Source organism: Pectinophora gossypiella, chromosome 14 (assembly GCF_024362695.1).
Source record: "Pectinophora gossypiella chromosome 14, ilPecGoss1.1, whole genome shotgun sequence".
In the NCBI taxonomy this organism is placed as follows: Eukaryota; Metazoa; Arthropoda; class Insecta; order Lepidoptera; family Gelechiidae; genus Pectinophora; species Pectinophora gossypiella.
In genome coordinates this window covers 9,351,727-9,374,791 of record NC_065417.1, presented here as the reverse complement: position 1 = coordinate 9,374,791, position 23,065 = coordinate 9,351,727, and the positions used below count along the sequence as shown (strand labels likewise).

Genomic DNA, 23,065 nt, shown 5'->3' with positions numbered 1-23,065 from the left:
CTTGCTTATCTTTCAATATGAGGTATCAGGCGCCCTACCAAATATAAAGTAACATCGAAAATGATCACAAAGTAAATTCGTGATCGTTGAACAAATATAAGACAACATATGAGTTCGATTACGCCTCTGAGACGTAAATATTATAACGACTTATACGCGTCAAATATCTAGCCAAAGCTTTATAGGTATATTATACGAATGATCAAGCAATTTTGAAATGAGATCGTATTTACAGCTGGTAATACATGTATGTTAGCAGCATTTTAGGATTAGCAAAAGAGTTTCAATAAGTAATAAAATGTAACGTTATTCCCGATAACGACGAAAATATAAAAAGTAGTTTATTATTATTGAATGTAATTACAGATGCCACGTGACTTCAAAAGGTTTTATATTGATTTCTTCAAACTTTATAGTTTATATAGTAACATAATTTTAATATAAAATTTCTCAAGCGAAACCATATATTATCGACCGGATATTTAAATTAGATTCCATGTTATGTAAATAATTTATATTCTTACATATTTTGTAAAGTGGTGGTGTACATTTGATATATTTATACTGAGTGGCACGTTAGATCTTTGATTCAATAATATGTAGTTGAAAGACATACATATGTCATGACATTATTATAATAAGACCCCATGAATTAACTATATTTAAATCGAAATTACGAGAAGTAAGAAAAGTCGTTATAACAAACACTGTAAATGAATAAGTATATAATTACGACAATTTTTAATAGCACAAAGTACACTACCTAACATACTATACGTCTCACTTGTCTACATTATTGATAACTAATTCAAACGAATTAATGGATATTGATTTGTAGAAATTGATAAAATAGATTACAAGTAACTAACCTGTTGCTGTTGCTGCAAGATCTGTTGTTGTTTCATCTGCGCGTCGTGTGCGAAGGGCATCCCGTCGAAGGGCGGCGGCGGCAGCATGAGCGGCACTAGAGGCGGCTGCAGGTTCATGGCCGCCAGCGCGCCCATGTTTAGGCCCAGCGGCAGCCCCAGAGACAACATCTGGGCCACCATCGGGTGCAGCTGGCCCAGCTGCTGCTGCAGCTGCAGCATATTCAGCGCAGCCTGCATCTCCTGAACTTGAGCAGCAAGCAAGGCTCCAGCCTGTTGCGCATCACCCTGTCCGCTCCCGTTCTCATTGTAGTTGTTGTTCTCCCCGCGGGGTGACGGTGACCTGTCACCCTGAGGCGCTGGTGACGCCGCCCGCGGCGAGTTAGGTGCACCAGACTTCCTCTCATACTCCGACTTGAATTGTTCCGCAAATTGCTCCAAAAATTCCAACGGAACTTTATCTTTATGCACTTCTTCACAATGAGTCTTTAACACGAACACACTAGAAAACTCCTTGTTACAATGTTGACATGTCGACTTTATTTCACCATCCGGAGGCTTCTCTTCCGGCGGTGGCGGCGGAGGACTCGGAGCACGTGCCATTTCGCGCTCTTCTTGTAACTTGCGCCGTTGATTTTCATTGTATTGCATGACGAGATCGAAGCCAAAGGTCTCTAGAAGTTGTTTATACATTTGCGAGTTTCTCTTGGGCGGGTTGCCCTTGGCTACCATCTCGTCAAGTGCAGCTGCCTCAGCGTCACCTAGCGGCGAATGCGCCCGCGCATCGCCGAACGGGCATGAGGTGGCACGATGTGCGTCGAGTAGCTCCGCGCTAGGAAATGACGCGTGGCAGCGCTCGCACGCAGCACTACCTGCGCGAGGGGAGCGCGGGCTACCTGGGCGCGCGGGGGGTGAGGAACGAGGACCCCCGCTGCTAGTCGACGAAGGGGATGTATTTTTCGGCGACAAAACGTCTTGTAAGATTTTGGCGGGGTCGTTTCTGTCCGGCTGCTCTACTAGGGGCCGCGACAAGTCCACGTGGCCGGCAGCGGCTAATTCTTGCAACTTACCCGCGCGTGTTTGATGTAAAACCGACCGCATATGTATGTCCAGTGTGCTACCTTGCGTATACGCAACTTTGCAAATATTACATTTGTAACGTTTACGATCGTCCTCCTCGCTCGACGTGCTCTTAGGAGTGAGTGTCAAATTAGAGGGCGCTGAGCCCGCCCCGGGCGAAACAGGAGGGTTGTTATTATTCTGTTGTTCTTGCATGGCTCGCTTCAATTTATGCAAATGGCTCACGCTGTTGTAATGAACAAGTAAGATGTTCTTTTGTGTGAATGATTCTTTGCACACATCACATTTGAATGGTCTGTTAGGGTCAAGGTATTTCTCCATGGGGTAAGTAAGCTTCTCACCTTTTCTATGGAGTAGTGTTTTGTTGTGAGCTGTCAAATAAGACTGGCGAGTGAAAGCCACTTTGCACCGATGGCATTTGTATTTTCTATTTGGATCATTATAAGAATCTTCTGCCATAGCTTGTGAATTCAAATAGTCTTCAAGGAATTGTTGATCTTTGTAAATGATAGAGTCATCAGAATTTTCAGCGTCATTGTGACCAGACTCATCCGCGGCGGTGGCGCTAGAGTCTCTGTCTTCTAGTTCTCCCAGCTCATCTTCCGGAGTTCGTAGGGCTTCTTTACGCAATAATTCAGCGGTAGCTACATCTAGTGCTGTGCCTTGATTAGCTTGTAGCAAAGGGTTAGAAGCAAGGCTACGTTTAAATGCAGCCATTTCCTCTTCAGAAAGTTCAGAATGGGAAGTCTCTACGTGTTTTTGTAGGGCAAGTACAGATCGGAAGCTTCGACCGCATAAAACACATTTGGTGGCATCTCGTATCACGTGATACTGTGTATGTAGTTGCAGTTTTTCTATTGTTTTGAAAGCTAAGCTACATTGGTTGCATCGGTATTTGTACACGTGTTTCTCAGATACGGACATATTCGCGATTGAATTGCGAGCGTGCGCTTCTCTAAAGTGGTTTTGCAGCGCATGAGCCGAATCAAAGTAGCGATTGCACCCTTTCTTCCAGCAGAAGTATCCCGGCCCTTGTGGCGTTTGTTTCAGTTCTAGATGGCCGGATTCATTTTGATGTTGACAAAGTTCATCTACATTGCGGAATGTGCGATTGCAAGTAGAGCATCTCTCTGTTTCACCATCCGCACTGCCTTCAGAGCGAGGCGAGGAGATTTCACGATCTTCATCGCCTTGTCGGGATTCTTCTCTTTGCGCCTGAGCGCCTCCATTCAGCCAGTGACTTTGATCGACGAGTAGCAATAGCCTCTGCAAACCTTCAGAGTTAACTGAGTGAATTTGCATAACGTGTCGCTCGAGCGCCGGTCGATCTTTGAATGCATCTTGGCACAGCGGGCAGATGAAATGTCTTGCTGTGTCCGCGTGTATAGAGGTGACGTGAGCGTGCAGTCGTACTTCGCTTCCACAGCTAAAGTTGCAGTAAGGACACGCGTGTGGTCCAGGTGTTTCCCGCTCTTCATCTTTATCATTTGAGCTTTGCTGCTGTTGCGCAGACTGTTGTTGTTGTTGTTGATGCTGTTGTTGCTGTTGTTCCAAAAAGCGCATCATCTTTTGCTCTTGAGTCAGTTCAGGTTTCTGGTCGACGAGTTCTTTGTTATCTGGTGACAAATAAAAATATTATTAGAATTACTTATTTACTAAATTTACATAAACAAAACTTAAGTGGTAACAGAACCTTTCCCTACGGAATCTGCGACGCGAATGGATACTGATCTGTACACTATAAGGCCACAATGCCAACCTACGTCTACGTGAGATTTATCTACAAAAAAGATTATTTCTATAAATGAAGCTGACTATTGTTCGGTACGGACGTTTGTTGCTTTTCTGAATTGAAGTTAAAAATAAAATTCTTCTCTTTTATATTATTAGTAGGATTCGTTTTGTTTGCGACGTCCCGGCAAGACAAAGGTATCGCTCTATCCATCCCGTACGCACACATTCGCAGGTATTAACGCTAACGTAACAAGTATATTGTAATTTTGCACACAAAGAAGATACAGGACGAGCAAACAATCATTGTTCATTATTACAAAAGGTTTCGAATATTTCGTTTCGCGTCGGATCAAATGTATGCATTCGGTAGAGGCGACGTATGTGGCGGTAAGTGCGAGCGGGACGACCGTATGGAAGATATGTGAGAGTGCAATTATTATTTGACCAAGGGATAAGTCCGCGGCAGCGTGTGAAAGAAGCTGGCCTTCATTGTTTACGCTCAAATAAGGAAGGTGAAAGAAACGGCCGATATGGGGAGCCGTTCGTTAATGCACGTTACAATTATACTTTATTAGATGAGCAACTGACAGCCCGTCCGCCTATTGTATCTGCCTCCGAATTCATAAAGAGGATACGATAAAAAAATTGGAACACCATAATCCGAGACAAATCTGTCAAACAAAAGATTGGTTTCCTTAGAATAGGAATAATTTTTTGAGATTAGTGAATTCTGTAACGTATGTAGTTGTTTTGTGCCAAAATTCAAGTAAGTGAGCAGGGGTTAGATTTTTCACTTAATTAAAACTGGAAATGATCTCACAGTCGACCGCACTGAAACCAGTCGGTCCCCTGTTTGGAAACCCGTTCCATAGTTTTAAGCAGTTAAAACCGTTACATCTAATGAAGGGGAGAGAAGTAAATCCGTAATAATAATCATAGCGCAACTGACCCTAATTCCAGATTGGACTGGGCAGTGAATGTAATTATTTATGATGTAAAATCGCCGACCCACCGTCTGGTAGGAGCATAGAACAATGGTCAGGTAAAGGGACCTCGTCTGCATAAATGCGATCTCCAACGCTTTTTGTCAATGGACAAAGGGTCTTTTCTAAGGAAACACCACATCGTTATAGCGTCGTAAAGTAGGCATTCTGCAGTTGAGTTTTGTTTTGCGAGATTTAGGTCAGAATTTTTACAATGTGGCGTCAGGGATACAATGGGAGCTGGGACGTTTTAGTGTCAGCCCGGGTGTTGCGAGTTCCGCACCCAACCATCTCGTTTAGCATAGGTAACTTTTTTTTTAATTCAAGTTTACTAATTCAATATTGATTAATCTACCATGGCATATCCGTAAACAAATGATGACTTCAGTTTATGTAAATAGTTTCACATCAAGCTAAATTCCAATGTCCTAACATAGAAAAAGATACAATTCGTTTAAAAGCGACTTGATAAAACAGGTTGATAGCAGACTTGGTCTAGACGTTTAAAGTACCTACCGAGTGAATTCTCATTTATTTGTGAGTAATAAGGTAGGAGGTAGGATGGGTGACCACAAAAAAAAAAAAGTTTTCATCTCGAGCTCCTCCGTGCTTCGGAAGGCACGTAAAGCCGTTGGTCCCGGCTGCATTAGCAGTCGTTAATAACCACCAATCCGCAGTGGGCCCGCGTGGTGGTTTAAGGCCCGATCTCCCTATCCATCCATAGGGAAGGCCCGTGCCCCAGCAGTGGGGACGTTAATGGGCTGGTGATGTGTGTGTGTGTGAATAAGGTAAACTTGTATGTATAATAATGGTCTTAGTGATTTTATAAATGATGATGAGTTCTTTTCACTCGATTCAGGTGAAGCAAAATAAAGTTTAAAGGGTGCTACTGTATTGCTTGAGTGGAATAAATGGGAAACCGGTTCCATAATCTGGTTCTAATTGAAAAAGATGATGAGTGTAAAATTACGGGGAACCAACAATCACGTTTAAAAGATTCTTAAACAACTTAGAAATAAGCGTAAGTATAAATATAGTATAATTTAATATTATTGAACGTATGAATTTAAGGGAATGTCAGCACACATTATTGTGTTTTACTGTCGTGACTTATTACCATCCGAAACCTAAAACTTATATCAAAATCGATCGTTTAAGGCGAGTGCTCAATAAGGTGAAAATAAGTAATAAGCATAAACATGAGGTACACAATGGTGTAAGCCGGATTTCTTTCGCCTCCACGTTTCTCTCGGAGTTTATCGTATTTCACCGAGGCCATAAACATGCGTCGGTCGCTGCGGCCGGCGACATTGTAAGATGATGTAGCAGCCTCATCACAAGGGGGCAATCATCCTTAATGCGCGACGGCCACATACGTAATGCGAGTCATTGTCCCGCGTGCGGTACTTATGGAAAATTCGCGTTCTCAATTCAAATCTTCTTTCCGTCTCCCTCGCTCGCGGGGCGGAGTCGCCTCCGACCAATGACCGCCTCCGACTGTGGCGACACTGTGTAAGGCGTACGTTATTAAAGAAACCTGTTCTAATGTTGCGCGCTTTAAATTAAATTTTGTCCGTGTGTAATTATCTCATTATTGCGATTACAAATTCCCCGCTAAATGCTCATCGCTCAAAATGGAGATTGCCTCTCGGATTGAACACGCTGATGGTCACGCGGCTCGCGATAATAACTTGCGATGACTAAAACTATACACCTACTCACTCGTTCAATATATTAACTTAATTAACACTAAACAAATTGTATGTTTATTAGCACGATCCTCAAAAAGAAGTTCACTTTGTAAAAAACGCAGAACAAAATTGATTAAGGAACGAATCGGTTTAAATTGGAAACCGATAGTGACGTTTCGAAATCACATTCATAAGTCAACTCAGTATTACTTTATCGATACGAACGTTGGTAATGGTTTTGGTTGAATTAATTTTAATAGGATTTTTACGCTTTATAGAATAAAATGTTACGAAACGTGTTTAGTAATAAATAACAATAATATTTGGCTCACGCTTTCAAACTTAAAATAACCGTAGGGAGTAGCGACATCTAGTGACGAGTAGTGAATGAACATTTTTATCGAAGTTGCGCACGCGCATTTTGCTATCTTACCACGCGAACTCTACCAACAGGACAATAAAAACATAGTAAAACCGTTTTTGCTATATTGCTGGGATCATTAAAGTGTAGGCTACAGAGACAATACCTCGAGGAAGTTAACGCACAATAACAATAGGACAGTCACGGTTAGATAATTACAACCTGACAAATAGGCAGTTTCCTTATTACTATTCTGGTGAACATAAAAGACAATGTAAATAATTCCTAAAACATGACGTCAAAAAAAAAATAAGTAGAAGGTTAAATGTTCTAATTAGACTAATTGTGGAGAGGTTCCTTAATCTGTATCTTTTTATAGAGATAAAAAACAAAATAGGCTCACCTTCTTGTTGGTCAAAAGGACTGGGCATTTCCTGCGGCTGAGGGATGACTTGGAAGAGCTCAGCGACGTCAGGAGTCGGGTCCTTGCCTTCAGAACGTCGTTGAAGTTGATGGATTTGTTCCATTTGTAAATGCTTGACTGAGCGCACGTGCTGTAAAAGCGGCAGCCGATGGGGGGCGCCGAAACCGCACAGAGCGCAGCGGTAAACACGCGGGCGCTCGCGAGGTATCCGCGACGCGCAGTCACGCAAGTGTCTCAGTAATAGTGCAGCTGCCTCGTGTCTCGCTCCAGCCGCATGTAGCTGTAACTTGTGTGCAGAGTTGGTATAGTAATCACACGCACAGCATCGAACTTGCACTCCACCAACACCCGCGCCACCTGTTCCTACTCCAGCACAAAATTTCAACTTCCACTCATTTCTCGGACCTCCCTCTTTCACGTGATTCACGTGTTGTAGTCTCTGCAAGTGCTTGTCAGTCTTGCAATGTAGCTGGAAGTTCGCTTTTAGACTTGTTTTGTAAGTGCACAGTTTACACACGTAATGTCCTGCTACTAGCGCTAAGATTTCTTGCTCTCTGATTTTAGTGCGATCCTGTGCTAAGTGGTGTCCGAGCGCTTCTAACGAGTCTGTCGAAAAGCAGTTGCAGATGCAACAATGGAATGTCCTCTCAGGTTCCGGATCTGCTGGCTCCGGCGGTGGTTCCATCGCTTCTGGATTCAATCCGACGTCCAGGTGGGCACCTAGTTCGGGCGGGGAGGGTCCTGGTCCTCCTGTCATAAGTTGGATCATAAGAGCTTGGTTATATGCCATATCAGCAAGTGCTGCCTCTGGATTTGGAGGCGGAGCGTCGCCTCCGTGGAAATGCAATAAACTTTCAAGCTGTTGTTGGCTCTGTTGTCTATGATGTAAAGCAGACAATGTTTGCATGTGTTTAACATTCTGTTGCAATACAAGCATATTATGAGTATGCTTCTCAGATGTCATATGTATCCTTAGATTTCGCGCAACATTGGTCTCGTAATTGCAAACGTCGCAGCGGAAAGTAGGCTTTGGTTTTTGTCCTAGAGGTGAGTGATGCGGCAGGGGAGGCTTGTGTGGCCCTGGAGGAGTATGTTGAGGAGCTGGAGGTAGACTGCTCTCTCCAGGGTTACCGCCGTTTTGTAATTCTTGCATGTTATTTAAATGCTTATCTGATTGCATATGTATACTAAGGTTGCCCTTTGTAGTAGTAGAGTAATTGCACACTTCACACCGATATGGTTTGTAGCCACAAGTATATGTTTCGCCTCGTGCCAGCCGAGGGTGCGGTTGACCAGCTATACAATAAATACAACTCGTCTCAGCTTCAGGATGTTTCTCTTTCATATGTATTTCTAAGGTTTCTTGGTATTTGTAATGCCAGTTGCATTTGGGACATTTTAGGGTTTTGCAGGAGTTTCGACTGTGCATCCCGGCTAAGGGACCACCTAAACGACCCGAATTTAAAATCAGTTCACATTTCGGGCAGTCAGCTCCAGATGGTCTTCCTCCTAAATGATCTGGACAAACACCTATCGTTGTTCCAGATAGAAAAGCTGGTGGTGTGGCTTGGAACGGTGGAGAAGAATTTGGACTAATACGTGGCTGCACCGACGCATTTATCGTGTTAGGATGCGCCACAGAGATCAGGGAATGTTGAGGCATCAATGAATCAGCCATCGACCTAGGAGGTCTCCACGCCGGAGGGCTCGGTCTTCTGTCATCACACGATCCATTAGGAAGCATAGATTCGTTTTCTCTTTCTCTATCAGGGGTCATTGTATCTAGTCGTTTCTCCACTGATGGACTCGACAATTCTGATATATTAGCAGGACTTCCTGAAGCCGAAGCACGTGGAGGTGCCGCGGCACCCACAGGTTCTAGGAATGAGACTAGTGGTTCTTTATCTTTTCCTACGCATTGAATAATTGCAGAGGCATTTTCCCTTGATAAAGCGTCTCTTTCTGAATCCATTAATGACAAGCTGTGGTCCGATTGGGCGTGAGCCACAAATGATTTTGCATAGCCAAAACTCAATTTACATATAAAACACATAAGGATAGGTTTAACTGGTACGCTGACTGGACACTCGGCAGTTGGAGATGGGGGTCTCTGGGCATCTTTTCCACCTCGAAAACTGAACACTCGATAGCTGTGCATCACTGGTGCATCAGGTCTCGCTCTCGCTCGTTCGGCCGCCAATCTTCCATATAACGCGCCATATAGTGATGGATTTCTCGATACGTAGAAAGCGCTCGCTATTTGAGGGAAGTCTAGTTGTCTCTCGACGACATTGCTGTCTCGGCTGTCGACTATGCAGCCGGGTTCAATTTTAGGCAAGTCGGAGAGGCTAGTTTCTCCTTCTGACAGTTCGGGGTCCTCGATGATATACGCGGAGCCGTCAGGGTTGTAGACGATCTTGCCATCAAAGCGTTCAACGTCTGACGAGAGCGGCGGAGAGTCTCGGCGCGAGGTGAGGTCGACGGCATCAGGAGCGGCGGGGGGCGAGGTGGGGGCGGGCGCGGAGGAAGGCGCAGGCGCAGGCGCCGCCGGAGCCGCGGGCACGTTGCGCGGCTCCTCCTCGGGGCTCATTTCGCCGTCGTCGTCGTCGTCGGGTTCGAGCGCGGCGGAGTTTTGAGGGTCGTCGCGCTTGCGGCGCCGCTTGCGCTCCGGTGGCGGGCCGCTAGCGGGGCCGCCGGGCTGCAGCGGCGTGGGCATGGCGCCGGGCGTCAAGGGCCGGCATCACATGCTCTCCTGCAACAATAGATAATGTATTTTTAGATCATCCCTTCACAACCTTTTGAAGGAGGCTCTATGTACCTATTTTTCCTATTAATATAATGGCAAAACAAGTATGCAACTTGTGCAAGATTGGGTTCAATACTTTTTCTTGATATGGCGTAAAGTTATTTTAAGCGGTTAACATAGCAGTTTATGGCATTCTACACAGAAACAATTTAACCGATTTCCATTTTACAAACAATTACGTAATATGTCCAATATTTCTCACGGACCAGTTTTACTCAGTTTGTTGAAGGTGACTATTGAATAGATTTGTATCGAGCTGAGCGTCGCAACCGGAAGTAGGTGGGGCACCCGTTTATGTCACTCTTTTTGTTTTCTAAAGCTAAATAGGTTTCCTACTTCTATAGGTAATAAAACTGTGGTTAAATTTGAATGTTTCATTAAGTAGGTACATGTTGATCAAAGAATACAAAATTAACCAGAACTGAAGGGGAAATTACCTCTGTATCAAAAGGTGATCCAGTTAGATAATCTTATTGGAGTGGTATTTTACGTGGATTTAAAGAATTCCGATAAGACGTCGGTTCCCATAGGTAAGTATTTATATCTGAGTAATACTAACAAATTAAAATACACAGTAATAGTTGCTTATCTAACAGACGTTTGCGCAAACAACTGCGATCAATTTATCCGCATGACAGCCTGTCACCGCTGTCAATACTGACACTTTTACAATTAAGCAACCAGAAAACTTGGAACACCACAAACAAAGATTGTACCAACATCTCATAGATTTTCACTGAAAATTGTTTCTTATTTGCTTCCACCAAAGGACTACGATGTTAATAACGACGAAACACTTAAGGCTTAGTTTGATAAAAATAAATTTGATAACGTAAACGGGTAATCTAGAAGAAAAATTTGTTAAAAAATGAGATTAAGCCGTCATCTCCGTTATCTGCAACGTTATCAAAGATACGCCCTACGAATACCTAACGAGGACTCGAATAATGTGTTTGTATAGCTGACAACAAGATACCTAATCGATGGAAAATGACAGATGACGGAGAACAAAATAATTGATGGCTATAGCTCATTGCCAATGCATTTAAATAAATCACAGAAAATATAAAATTCATGTAAAACTTTTGATTGTGACTTTCCTTATCCATATATAATGCGTGTAATTCATGGATTGTGAAATTGACTAATACTTCCATTGACTAATGAATGATTAACTGGCAGGATGTTAGTGCGATAATATTTAAAATTAAAACTAAATTAACAGTTTCTAGCATTACCGGATGTGGATTTTTGATAAAGTTTGCATTCAAATTGTTTATACTTTTTTCAGCAATCAAGACCTTGAGGTTTTCTGTAATTGGTATTAAAGCCGCGCCTATAAATATGTTTGCTCTTTCAACGGTCGAGTACGGTCCTTGAAATTTATTATTTGATAATTTATATCACACGAGGGCTCGATAGTGTAAATATTTGTCCAGACGACAGTTATTCCGTATGAAGGATTTCCTTGTTCTCCGCAATCGCCTGTTTCACGTTTCCATTATTCGATCAAACATCTGACCTTATAATATCTATCTTAAAAATGTTGAGAAAAACACTTTGATTGTTATCGTCAATGAATCACACATTGTTACATAATAAAAATATCCCATCACCACTTTAGATTCCACTTGGATTTCACAATGGAAAAATATTACTTATACTAGGCATGTTGGTCATAAGTCTTAGATTAATCGGCGTTGGAGTACATAAATTCATGTATAAACTATAGAATTCCATTCGTTTCGATTCTGACAAACTTCTCTTGCTTCGTCCACATTCATCCATCGTTTCATTCACGCGTCGGTTCAGAGGAGATCGTACGTTTTAAAGATATCCCCAATTTGGTCAATGTACGTCCTTCTACGTCTTCTGCTACTCGTACCAACAACCCTTCGTAATCCTATTATCTTTCATTCGCACCACGTGTCCAAAAAATCGTAACGTTTCCTTCACAATCTTAGTCACTACATCATCTATTAACACACTGTTCTGAGTTAGAGTAGTTTTCTTATTTGAAGCCACTTTATGTAAATAGTTATTCGACGCGACATACTCCTCAGTAGTGTCACAGTAAAAAACATTAATTACATCTCCTGTAATTATTGTGGTTTTTCTCGCTACAGCAATTTGTAGATCATTTCGCAGTGCTAATGTGTATGGATATTATGCAAAGAGCTGGTAATTAGACTCGAGGTGAACGGTCTGTAATGCTACAATTTGCATAGCTTTATTTTTATTCTGTATTTAACAGGTTAACAGATTTTCTCCAGTGTTGTTTGATATTCTCCAAATGGTCTACACTTAGATGTATGAGATACGATAAACAGTTATTCAGTTAATATACTATTCAATACCATTTCTAGTTACTAATCAAAGCAAATTTTATTTTAATAAAATATGAGTCCAACACAGTCATTGACGCCGAAGTGTGTCATTAAAATGAAACAAATGCTAAATCATAAGGCATGAATTGATGCAACTGTAATTTCTGTTTTGCAAAGTGTTCTAAAGTGGTACTCAATGAGGTAAATGTTTAATGTGGGCACACGTGCGCGGATTCTCATCGTTACAATCAGTGTTGTCAATTTCCACCAATACCCCGATGCTTGCAGCAGAACTAATTTCCGATAAACTCGCACACAAACAAACATTAATGTGTAGTTACGTTCGAGTGCAAATTACTACACATGAGTGTGTGAGCGTGAGAAAACTACGGCGGAAATAATTGGATGTGTGTGTGTGTGGCCAGCACACCGACGTGATTTGCCTGCGCGTATTTGGTTGAGTATACACACAAGCGCATGGTTCGCACTCACACATATACCCTGCCCGCATCACAGTTCGCGTCTACAATAGTTACCAAGTCCGTCATAATGAAGATGCGCGCTTTTCAATCCATTAATGAGGTTCCCACAATGTTATTGATCGGTTTCAATAGAGTTTTTGTCAATGTCCAATTTATGATCGGTAATCTGCATGATCACCGGCTAATCCTACTTGTTTATTTAGGGAGAAAGTCAATCGGCAAATTTTTCGAAGAGTCAAAAGTCTCCGTCATCGAAGACTTCAATGGAAGTGAAATTAAGAATGGTATAGTACATTTCAAAACAATTTCTTAAGCGAGAAATCCTATAATTATCAACAGCAACAGCATGCAAAGTCAATCAGTATACTCATTACCGTATGCGAAATGGGAGTTCGTGAGACATGGATCACTTTCCAATAAGAAATTTTACTGGTTAGAAACTGTGACATCCACAGGGCAAACCACTTAGCTGCGACTGTGACTAGCGGTAATTGATAGAAAATTGAATTGATTTTATTCGTTTTATAGAAGTGGGGGAACTTAAATGAACTAACTTGAGAATTGTATTGATTATGCGGCGAGCTTATCGAGTATTATAATGATGAAATATTGATTAAATATTTTAAGTGTGAATGGTAGCCCTTGCATGTGAAGTATGTGAAAGGATTGGCGAATGCGTCGAGTGGAGTGCAAAGCAAACAGCGGAGCCTGGCGGATGAGTCGGTAACGAGAGCCGTGGTAAACTACGTCCATATTAATAATCGGTGGTTATTACTGGGGCCCTCATTAACTCGCCGGCCGCTTCGCCCCACGAAACCGCAGAACACTGCTAAATAATTACCCCCAGCCAGCTTTCTTCACGAAAACATCGTAAAAGCGCATTAAACAACATCTACTAAGTCGGCGCGAGGAATTACAATAAATAAGGTATTAAGCCGGCGTTGTCAGGCTCGAACCGAAAATGTCGAAAAGCGATTAATGGAAATAAAATTGAGCGAAGTCTGAGAGAACGATTTACTTAATACATTGATAATAAGTGGAGGGAATGTATGTAAAATGTTGTACGTAATGGAGGTAGTCTCGTTAGACGTGGGAACGCCGGCTGGACTCCGGCTACTACATGGTAAGGATCGCGTCTGACAATGTCCACCGTTAGGGTTTAACTTTAAACCTTCATTAATGGTAATGGTTCTGAACTCGGATGATGGGAATGCCTCTTTTTGCTGCTTCTGCGCAGGTTGCAGACGCGTTACAGTAATAGCCGTGTTCGACACGAGCCTCGCCAAGTCTACCATTTTGATAAAAGTGTATGAGGATGAAGAAATCTACAATCCTTGTTTTTTTTTTCAGAGGCTTTCTACTAGGATTGAAGTTGATCATAAAGGTTATTTTCGCCTATTGAAAGGTTAATCTATAAAAGAAAATAATATTTATGTAAATTGAACTTGATAAATAAAAACATCCTTATTTCTAGACGTAAAAAGAAAGAGTATTTGCGTTTAATCAATCTTCACGCCGCGACAGCAATTTCAAAGAGAAAGCTACAATTAAAACCATTTTCATTTGACGCGATAATTAGTGACAGTGCGAATTCACAAACCACACAAGTATGTTAGTAATTACAAAGCTCTCTTGAGGTATGAAACACGAAACTTGATTCATTAACGTACTAACATTCTGCTTTCCTATTAATTTGGGAATTTAATTACCTCAGCCCAACTACCTCAAAACGGTGAAGTCGGAATGAATAACGAGATTTATAAAAAGGTACCAGTGCTTGTGAATTGAACTCGAAGATTGGTGTATAAAGTAGATGTTATTTGGCTTTAAGTATAATTATATTACACGCTAGTCGGCTTGTGCTATTGAAGTTATTGATAGTTATGCTACTGTTATTTTCCAATTGGAACATTAGAAGTTGTTGATTTAAAAGGTTGAACGGATTGGAACATAAGAAGTTCATGACACGAGGAATCCTTATGTCAACTAATGACAGAATGAAGTCCAATCCTTTGTCTTGAAGGTGGAGCGGAGGACGGTGGTCGCGTGAAGCAGGTACCCTACAGGCGCCACTCGCCCGATGCTCCTCTTAGGAACCGTCAATTTGCGCCTGTAATTATTGCGGACCCTTCGATACTTATTTCTATTTTTTCTCAGCTTAATTGTTGCAACAGATGACTTTTTTGTCGAACCACCTCAAAGAGAGCGGAAAGGCATCAAACGGAGCGTCGAATTTGGAAATAATTATACATAAATAGTCCCTTGAGCGGCCGATTAAGACAATTTCCGAGGCAAATTGCCGCAGACGAGCATAATAGCACACGCGCTCTGCTCCGTCATAAATAAATCTGGATTACGTTTCTGTACGAGATTAAGATTGATTCGATCTCGATGCTTTCTGCTATTAATGTGTACACGGGGTAATGCCTCGATCGTGTTAAAATTTTAAATCATTATTCGTTTTTGTGCGTGTGATTTGTAAGATAATTACGATCGACAAATTGCTGGCCGTCGTCATTAAGAAGATAACGGGTGGATGGTATCGGGCGATCGTAATTAATGATCGATACACGTGAAATAATTAATTAGCGGCCGGGGTCGGATCGGATCGGAAGGCGCCTCGGGCTGCGGCCGCAACACAAAAAACAATGACGTGCGGTTTCGCTGCGCCGGCGCCGCTGCCGCTGCGGCGACATCCGCCGCTGTTACGTCTATAATTTGGAAGACCTCGAATTAGTTTTAATCTTATTTCTCAGCGATGAGCGTGACGTCGATTTAACGTTCTCGAGAAATGTGTCATTAATGTTAATTTGAATGGTTGTTATATTTTCGAGTTTAACTATAATTCGGAACCTCTAAAAGCGAGTCACATCAGACTCTCGCCCCTTTAATCTCTTTGTCTAAAGTAAAGCTCAATGATGGAGTTACTTAATTGTGTACATTTACGTGTACAAAACCACGAACTTTCTCGTTCCCATCGAGGCTGCTGTCGCCCGATAATTACTGGTGACGACGAATCGTAATGTCGGAACAATTACCTGGAGGGCATTAAAAAAGTTTCAGTCGTGTCGCGTAATGTGTTGACGCCTTAATGGTCGAGTCGAATTCTACTTGCACGGGAGGTCACTTTATGTTCACTGGCGGCTGTAAAATTAGCTTACTTTAACTATTATTTAATGTCATTTTAGGATGGGAATGGGGTGAGAGTTTCAATTGTGGGAACTTTAACAACGACGTCGACCACAGAATTTGAATGGACGATGATTTGGTAGGTTTATGAGTTACCATATAATTTTTGTGATTTGTAAAATCATGCACATTATATTTGGACATCGCTTTTGTTTTATCTAACACCGTTTCAGACACAAAAAAGAGATAAAACATGGGAGAAAAACCATTGTTTTAATTCGTTCTAGGTTTGATGCCGAGTATATAGGTACCTGGTCTAATTACCTTAATTATCAGTGCTCGAAAAATCAATAAGTAATTAAAGTTCTCACGATTTCCACCATAGTTTGGAGGTTCAAATCAGTGTGAGAGCTCTAACTCGGTATCGGGATGCGTGTGCGCAATTAAAACGAAACCCACAATCAGCCGCCATGTTTGTACACGGCCGATGTTAATGGCGTTCTGTAATTACATACCAGCATCATGCCATCGCTGCTTCTCGGAAGGTTGATCGAATTAATAGAACCTATTTCGGCTGAAGCATTGCGAATCAAATCTGAACGTATTCGAAATCAATCAAGGATATCGCACTTTGATTAAACAGTTATGAAGTTGGTTAATTAATTTTGCTTCGCCTACTACGCCTTTCATTACTTCTAGCCGTTCCTTTATCTAAGGATTCGAAGTAGAACCGTTAAACTACAAAAGCTGATAAAAGTATTACACAGCTTCACTATCGCTTATGAAACGAAAATTGTGTAACTCCTAAACGGGTTGCAGGCAAAATGGAATAACATCAGCAATAATAACATACGACACCATAACAACCACGACACGAGAATTTCATATCAGCACATTTACATGTAGGTATTCCATTCGCGGAACTAGCGGGCCCTGCCTCCCCGTCGTTATATCCGGGGAAAGAATATCTAAATTCAATTACAAAAAGGCTTCTCTGAGAGGTGTGCCGTTGCACCCGCGCCTCCTCCGAAAAGGGTGTATAACAACTCAATTTCTCCATATTATTAAGACGATGGGGTGCGCGGGTAGAATGGGGTGGCGTGGAACACAAAAAGAATGCTAATTTAAAATTCTTATTGCTATGTTTGTATGCGCGCGCGCTTTATGTATCATTCGCGTAACAAAAGGCGGAGGAGAGAGCCGCCCGAGCGCGTAATTTCAATCTAATATTCAATTTGAGAAGTATCGCGTGTACTATCCGCCATCTTTTATTTATTTACTTGACTTTCAAGACTTTTCTTTGTATTCACAGATCATAGACACAAGAGCGTTACGTTCGAGATTTGAGGCTGATACTACTGAATTATGACCGTCAAATTTTAGTACCTGTAAAGTTTTATAAAACGCCAGTTCGTTGGCACATTTTCTTGACAAAGACCACCAAATTCGAACCGATATCTCAATCTAACGACCAAAGATAATTGCTTCATTCCCACGGCGCGAGGAAAATAAATTTCACCGGTCACAATAGGTGCTTTCCACAGACAATTCGCGACTAAACGGGGGGCGATAGACGGCTAATGTTCAGATCGTGATATATTAGCCCAGCAGCTAATGGTGACCCCTTGCCTTACCACACCTCTTCGAAGTACCAACACACTATAGCGGCAATCGCTAAACCATACTTTCTAAACTCCAAACCACATAAATAGGTATTGTTTAAAATGGAGCATAAGTCAAGGATGACAATAGTTTCTTCAATTTCGTTCTGTCACGATCACGATAATGTCTGCAAAATAGGTCCTAAAGGTTAAAAGTGTGCTCTACATTCTAGTCGTAGCCAAGGTAAAGTAGGTTTTAGATATTCCAATTGATTATGAAATGCTGTCGAAAGGAGAGTTTATATGTATCCGGTTAGTACACATACGGAGTGTGTGACATAAAGCGGTTTGTATGTGGGCTCTATCGATGCACCACCATGCACCGTTTTCGTGGCGCCGGCTGACGGGCCTTAGGTAACTGTGACCTGGATAAATAAAACAAAACAAGGCCTCTGCATGTATTTGGTGCCACTCAGAAAGACATGTTACTGCCTATTGAAGCCAACTATGAAATTGACAAAGTGCACAAAACTTAGAATCATTCGAAAACCATGCAACGAAAAGACACGTCGTAAAGTGTTGAGGGTTTGGAAACTCCTCAAATGTTGGTAAAAGTTATAATATAGGTAGAATGTTATTATAGCTTGGATCACCTACTGGTAGCTAAGTATGATTTTTACCATCTGTTACTGTGTGCAGAAAGCGTGCGCAGGCGGTCCCTGATAATTTGCCAGGCGACGCGGCCACGGCGCCGGGGCACTTACCGTAACCTTTTTATTCAACGTTCAAATATACATGTTGCTTATGCTAAAGCAGTTACAAGACAGAATGAACATTTGCAGCGTTTCGTAAGAGGTGAGAGTGACGCTAATTCTGATAAAAGACTATGCATGTGTGTCCGTTACATCTTCTTCCTAAATCGCTTCTATTTATAGAGTTGTTAAGGAAATAAGATTCAGAGATGTGTGTAGTTATAGACTTATTATTGAAAATGTAATATTATTTTGAGAATAGTCGTCCATAACAAAAGCTTGAGAACAGTTGTAACTCACGATGAACACTCGTGATTTAAGTGCAGTGGACCAAAATAATAAATTAAAAATAAGAATCGAGATAACACCGACATTGTCGCATGATAAATGATCAGATTTAAATTTAGAAAACCAAAACTTTGGGACCCTGCGCACCTTAACGAACGCGACGAGCTCCGTTTATAATTATAATTAATATTCTCACAGTATTAAAATGGTAGATGGTGAAAAAAAACGAGATTCGACGCGAGAATTAATAACAAACAAATGGGCTACCTGCGGTGTTTTTTGTGAGCCCCCACAGGTAAGCCTCTGATGATGAAAGGAACTCATATGCGTCTGTCTTAGGTTTTAAACAATATTGTCGGATTTTGACACGGTTGCACCTTTTTATGGGAGTCGGCGGATTCATTCATAGGAAGCAGCTACGGCAAACAAAAACAAAAAAATTGTTAATAAGTTCACATTCCGCTACCTCGCAATACACGGCAGCGGACATATTAAGACAGAAGGCTCGATTTGGCACTCAATGGTTACAAAAATGTAAAAGGTTAAATGCTTTACCTCTGAAGGGCTCGTGTTTCAATACCACGGTGACTTATTAAAAAAGAACAAAACCCAAAGCACCTTTGGAAACAAGAAACCATCGATTCGAAAACCGGGACAAAAGAGAGGAACTCTCTAAACGTGATACTATAATGACAAAACAGAAATATGATTTCGATTAAATTGTGTGACGGGTGCAGCTTGATTGGGTGTTAGTGTGGGTGCGAAAAGGAAAGAAAACTGGTTAATAATAAAAATATTTTATTTGTATAGTGGGGTAAAACACCCCCGCTGCGGGCTGTTTGGTTGGGACGGCATCCATCATCATTATATTAACCGATTTAACACTTTTGAACAGATTCCAGCAACGGTTGGTGGTTCCTTTTGAGGGGACAAAATGTGCAAAGATGGAATCAACTTTTATTATGGCTTAAAATGCTGGCTCAAGTTTCACGTATTTAATAATTCCTTATTGGTTTTGCTTAATATTCACAGGTCGAATGCCAGAACCTGATGAAGTATGGACGCGTCAGCTTATCGACTTAAGTCAATCTACTTCAGCCTAGGTACAGTTCCATGTTAGGCGACAGATTCTGATCCAGTCTATACAATTCCCCGTTTGGTCATGTCGGTGAGACTATTAATTACACGAGGGACGCGTGGAAACCAGGTCAAAACTTTTTGTCACTACGCCTGTGTAATTAAGGCATCGATCCTGATAGCAACTTTTGCAATGTTATTTTGATATCAATTCAAAATTCCAACAAATTGCTGGGCAAACCCGTTCGGGTGGCGACAACGTACAAAAACTGTTGCTACTTTTGGTAGTCACTCCAGCAAGAGTTTGAACCTGATTGCAGCATATAAGGTGAACCTCCGCCATTATTTAATTGCATAATTGAAATAGTTTTTACGTCAATTATGGACCAGCATAACATTAATTGACATGCAACATGTTCGCTGATTATAATTATGAATATTTAGCAGACAATGTGGTGGACGGTTGGACTATTTAAATTGACAAAATGAGGAATAATCGGTACAGTCCATTCAGGAAATGCAATTAAATGAAATGATGCATGTCGATATTAAAATAGGTATTGATATGCAAAGCTGGTCGTTACCGATGCGGGCGGGGCGCGCCGGTCACATGCTCTGTTTGTTAACCAATTTTTGTTCGCTAATCAATAAGTGTAGAAAACCGATATTCCAATACGATTTATTTCATTCTACATTATATACCTACATATCAACAACAATGGCATATTTTATTTAAGAATCAATATATTAGTAAATTTGCTTTAATGACTTCGCATTTAATCTTTCATTGTGATAAAAAAAAAACATGTTTTAGAAAATTATACTTTTGTAATTTGACTTAGAGCTCACCAGAAAATAAATCTCCACGTCAATGAATCGATGTAATTCCTTCAATTCATTACACGAGTAATGTTTCGTGCATTGATTAAACTGATTACATTTTTCTCTCAGTATTAAATCTCTGCGCAAAAGCAAAGCATGAAGGGCACGTACGAGTGTGGTCCACAACCAATAATTAGAGGCAGTGATTAGATCCGCCGATAAGGCTCATTCTGCTAATTACTCCCTAAAGCTAAACGAACGAGCCGACTCGGTTTTTGCCATAACTTAATAAGCGTATTAACCAGGCCGATGCCATAGATAGTACTAGCCCCCGGGCGATTTGTACCTTTATAATGCTGTTGCAGTTTCTCAGAAACTTGTACAAAGATTGTCTCTTGGTGAGGTCAGAGAGGAATGACCATTGTGAACATCTAACTAATGAAGGCGATGTTTCTGTCTCGAATCACAGTTGTTCAGATCACATTCGCATTAGAATCAATTGAAACACTGGCAATATAGACTGCGTACGACATTGCGTCTGGGCAACTCGCGTGTGGCGCGGCTACAAACGGTTAATTCAATAAAACACACACACTAACCTACATGATATCTTAGTTCATTATTGATGACTTTCAATCAACCCAATTTAACGCCAACTATGTAAAGTAGATATTATCATTTAAAGAATGCATGTTTATGTAGATCAGCAATAAAGGCCGTGTCATTGCAACGATAGAGAAGCAATCTGACCTCGCGATGAATGAGTCCCATTAGCATCTCATAGGTTTAATTAGGGATCCACGCAACGTCCGCTCGCCCACGTCACGCAGGCAGTACGTGTGGGCAATCAAATTAGAGCAGCAGACAATGCGACCAGCTCGACCGTACCACCCTACGACAAAACGTTTTCTCGCAATCTTCGATCACCGGATTAAGGGTGAGTCTCGTCTCGCACGTTTTATCTCCGATTGTCCGCACTTAACGCACACTTTACGCCGAGTGCCCCTCGAGAGGAAATTGAAAGCGATCGCTTTCCCCGCTATCTTATCTGTAGTGTTATACTAATTAATCGATGTAGCGCGACGAGGTCGTCGTTAGAGGTAAATAATGCTCGCATTGAGTCGGTGGAAGTGATTTATCGGTGTGAATAGACAAAAGTGTCGCGGGCGGAGCAGGCCAGCACAATGCGCTGGAATGTCGTCGCAGGCCGCTCGCCGCGCTCGGCGCTCGTGCGACCCGTGAACGCGGATTATTAATAACTCGCCCGCTTCGCTCCAACGCGACTCCGCGACGAGCTGCGACTCCCAGCCCACTCGCCTGAAGCGTCCGCTTCACCTGTACCGTATGACCGCGCCTTAATTTATTCACGGTGTACTTTAATGACCGTATTGATGCGCACGCATTCCACACGTGTTCCGTCCAATTGCTCGTCCAGACCCGATTCCCCGATGTTTGCGAATATGATTTAAAATCAATCAATGTTTTTGGGAATTCGTAAATTATTGTATTCACGGAAAGTTCTCTCCCCTACAGATTTATCCCCGCGTATACCCGCGCAACAATGCATTACAATGGAGCTGGCACGGATTATAACAAATTCCCCAAATTGTGTGGTTTCATATTTGCCGTTAACAATAAGACAAAATAGTGATGATGTCACATGTGTGAAGAGATGTCGCATTTGGAACTAATTGGGATATTTCATAATGTTGCGATTATTGAAAGTAACATCTGCTCAAATCCATATATCAACTTTGCGATTAACAATGCTCAGTCTCAACATTAAACTCTAAAAAAGATAAAGGCTGTTGTTTGTATTATCAAGCAAACAAGATTAGATAGAACAGATATCGAATTGTGAGATGAATCGAATGTACCTACTATATTTAATTTACTGAAGGTATTTGGTATTAGGAGGAGGCTCCAACTAAATCATCGACAAAAAACAATAAAGGTGGAAAGGGTAAAGTGCTTGTAAGGCGTGTCAAAATGCAAATGCACTATGAAATTGCCTTTCACGATTTGTTGGCACCGACGAGAGTAAATGAGATCACAATTTTTGTCGTTAGAGTAGATAATGGAGACCGTAAGCTGTGATACGATGTTCTTATGTTGATGTACCTTATGTCGTACAACTATGAGCTATATTAGTTCCAAATGAAGTGTTTGACTGTATGGAGCCCTATGCGGTCACGTTATACTTCGCAAGACCAAAATTGAATCGCCCTACATTGTTGAACATTTATAGTTCCACTGAGGTAGGTAAGGGAAAACGATACAGTACTCGGTCTCTGTTTATTTCAAGAATGTGGTGAAATTTCTAAGGTAAGTAATTCTAAAGGAATCAAAAACCAATTTTGTTCTGAAAATGAAAGAATATGCAATTAAGTTTCTCAACTCGCGTTCAATCAGCTTTTACTGCTTATTTCCTAAGAAAAACGTTGTCAATAGCAGCTCTGTTTGTCACTTTGCCACATTATCTTTTTTCGTTCCATTTATTTTGGATGGATTTTAATGTGTTCACCTCACGACTCATTTTTTGCGTATTTCTATCGTCCACTTACATAGTAGCTATGTCGTGAGTGGCTCAATTCGTTACCGAAACTATAATTAGTTTTACCGTTATTGAATACTTTACATTT

The 23,065-nt window shown here is 41.4% G+C and overlaps 1 protein-coding gene across 3 annotated transcripts in view; it reads right to left on the bottom strand.

The window, feature by feature from the left end:
- LOC126372847 (zinc finger homeobox protein 4) overlaps positions 1-23,065 on the bottom strand; it is a 48,709-nt gene that overhangs the window by 5,507 nt on the left and 20,137 nt on the right. For all 3 annotated transcript variants that reach the window (XM_050018746.1, XM_050018747.1, XM_050018748.1), the window contains 2 exons: positions 7,119-9,891; positions 870-3,562 (listed from right to left, as the gene is read on the bottom strand). In XM_050018746.1, coding sequence (XP_049874703.1) covers positions 870-3,562; positions 7,119-9,855 — 5,430 coding nt within the window. In that variant the 5' untranslated portion in view covers positions 9,856-9,891. The remainder of the gene's footprint in view (positions 1-869; positions 3,563-7,118; positions 9,892-23,065) is intronic.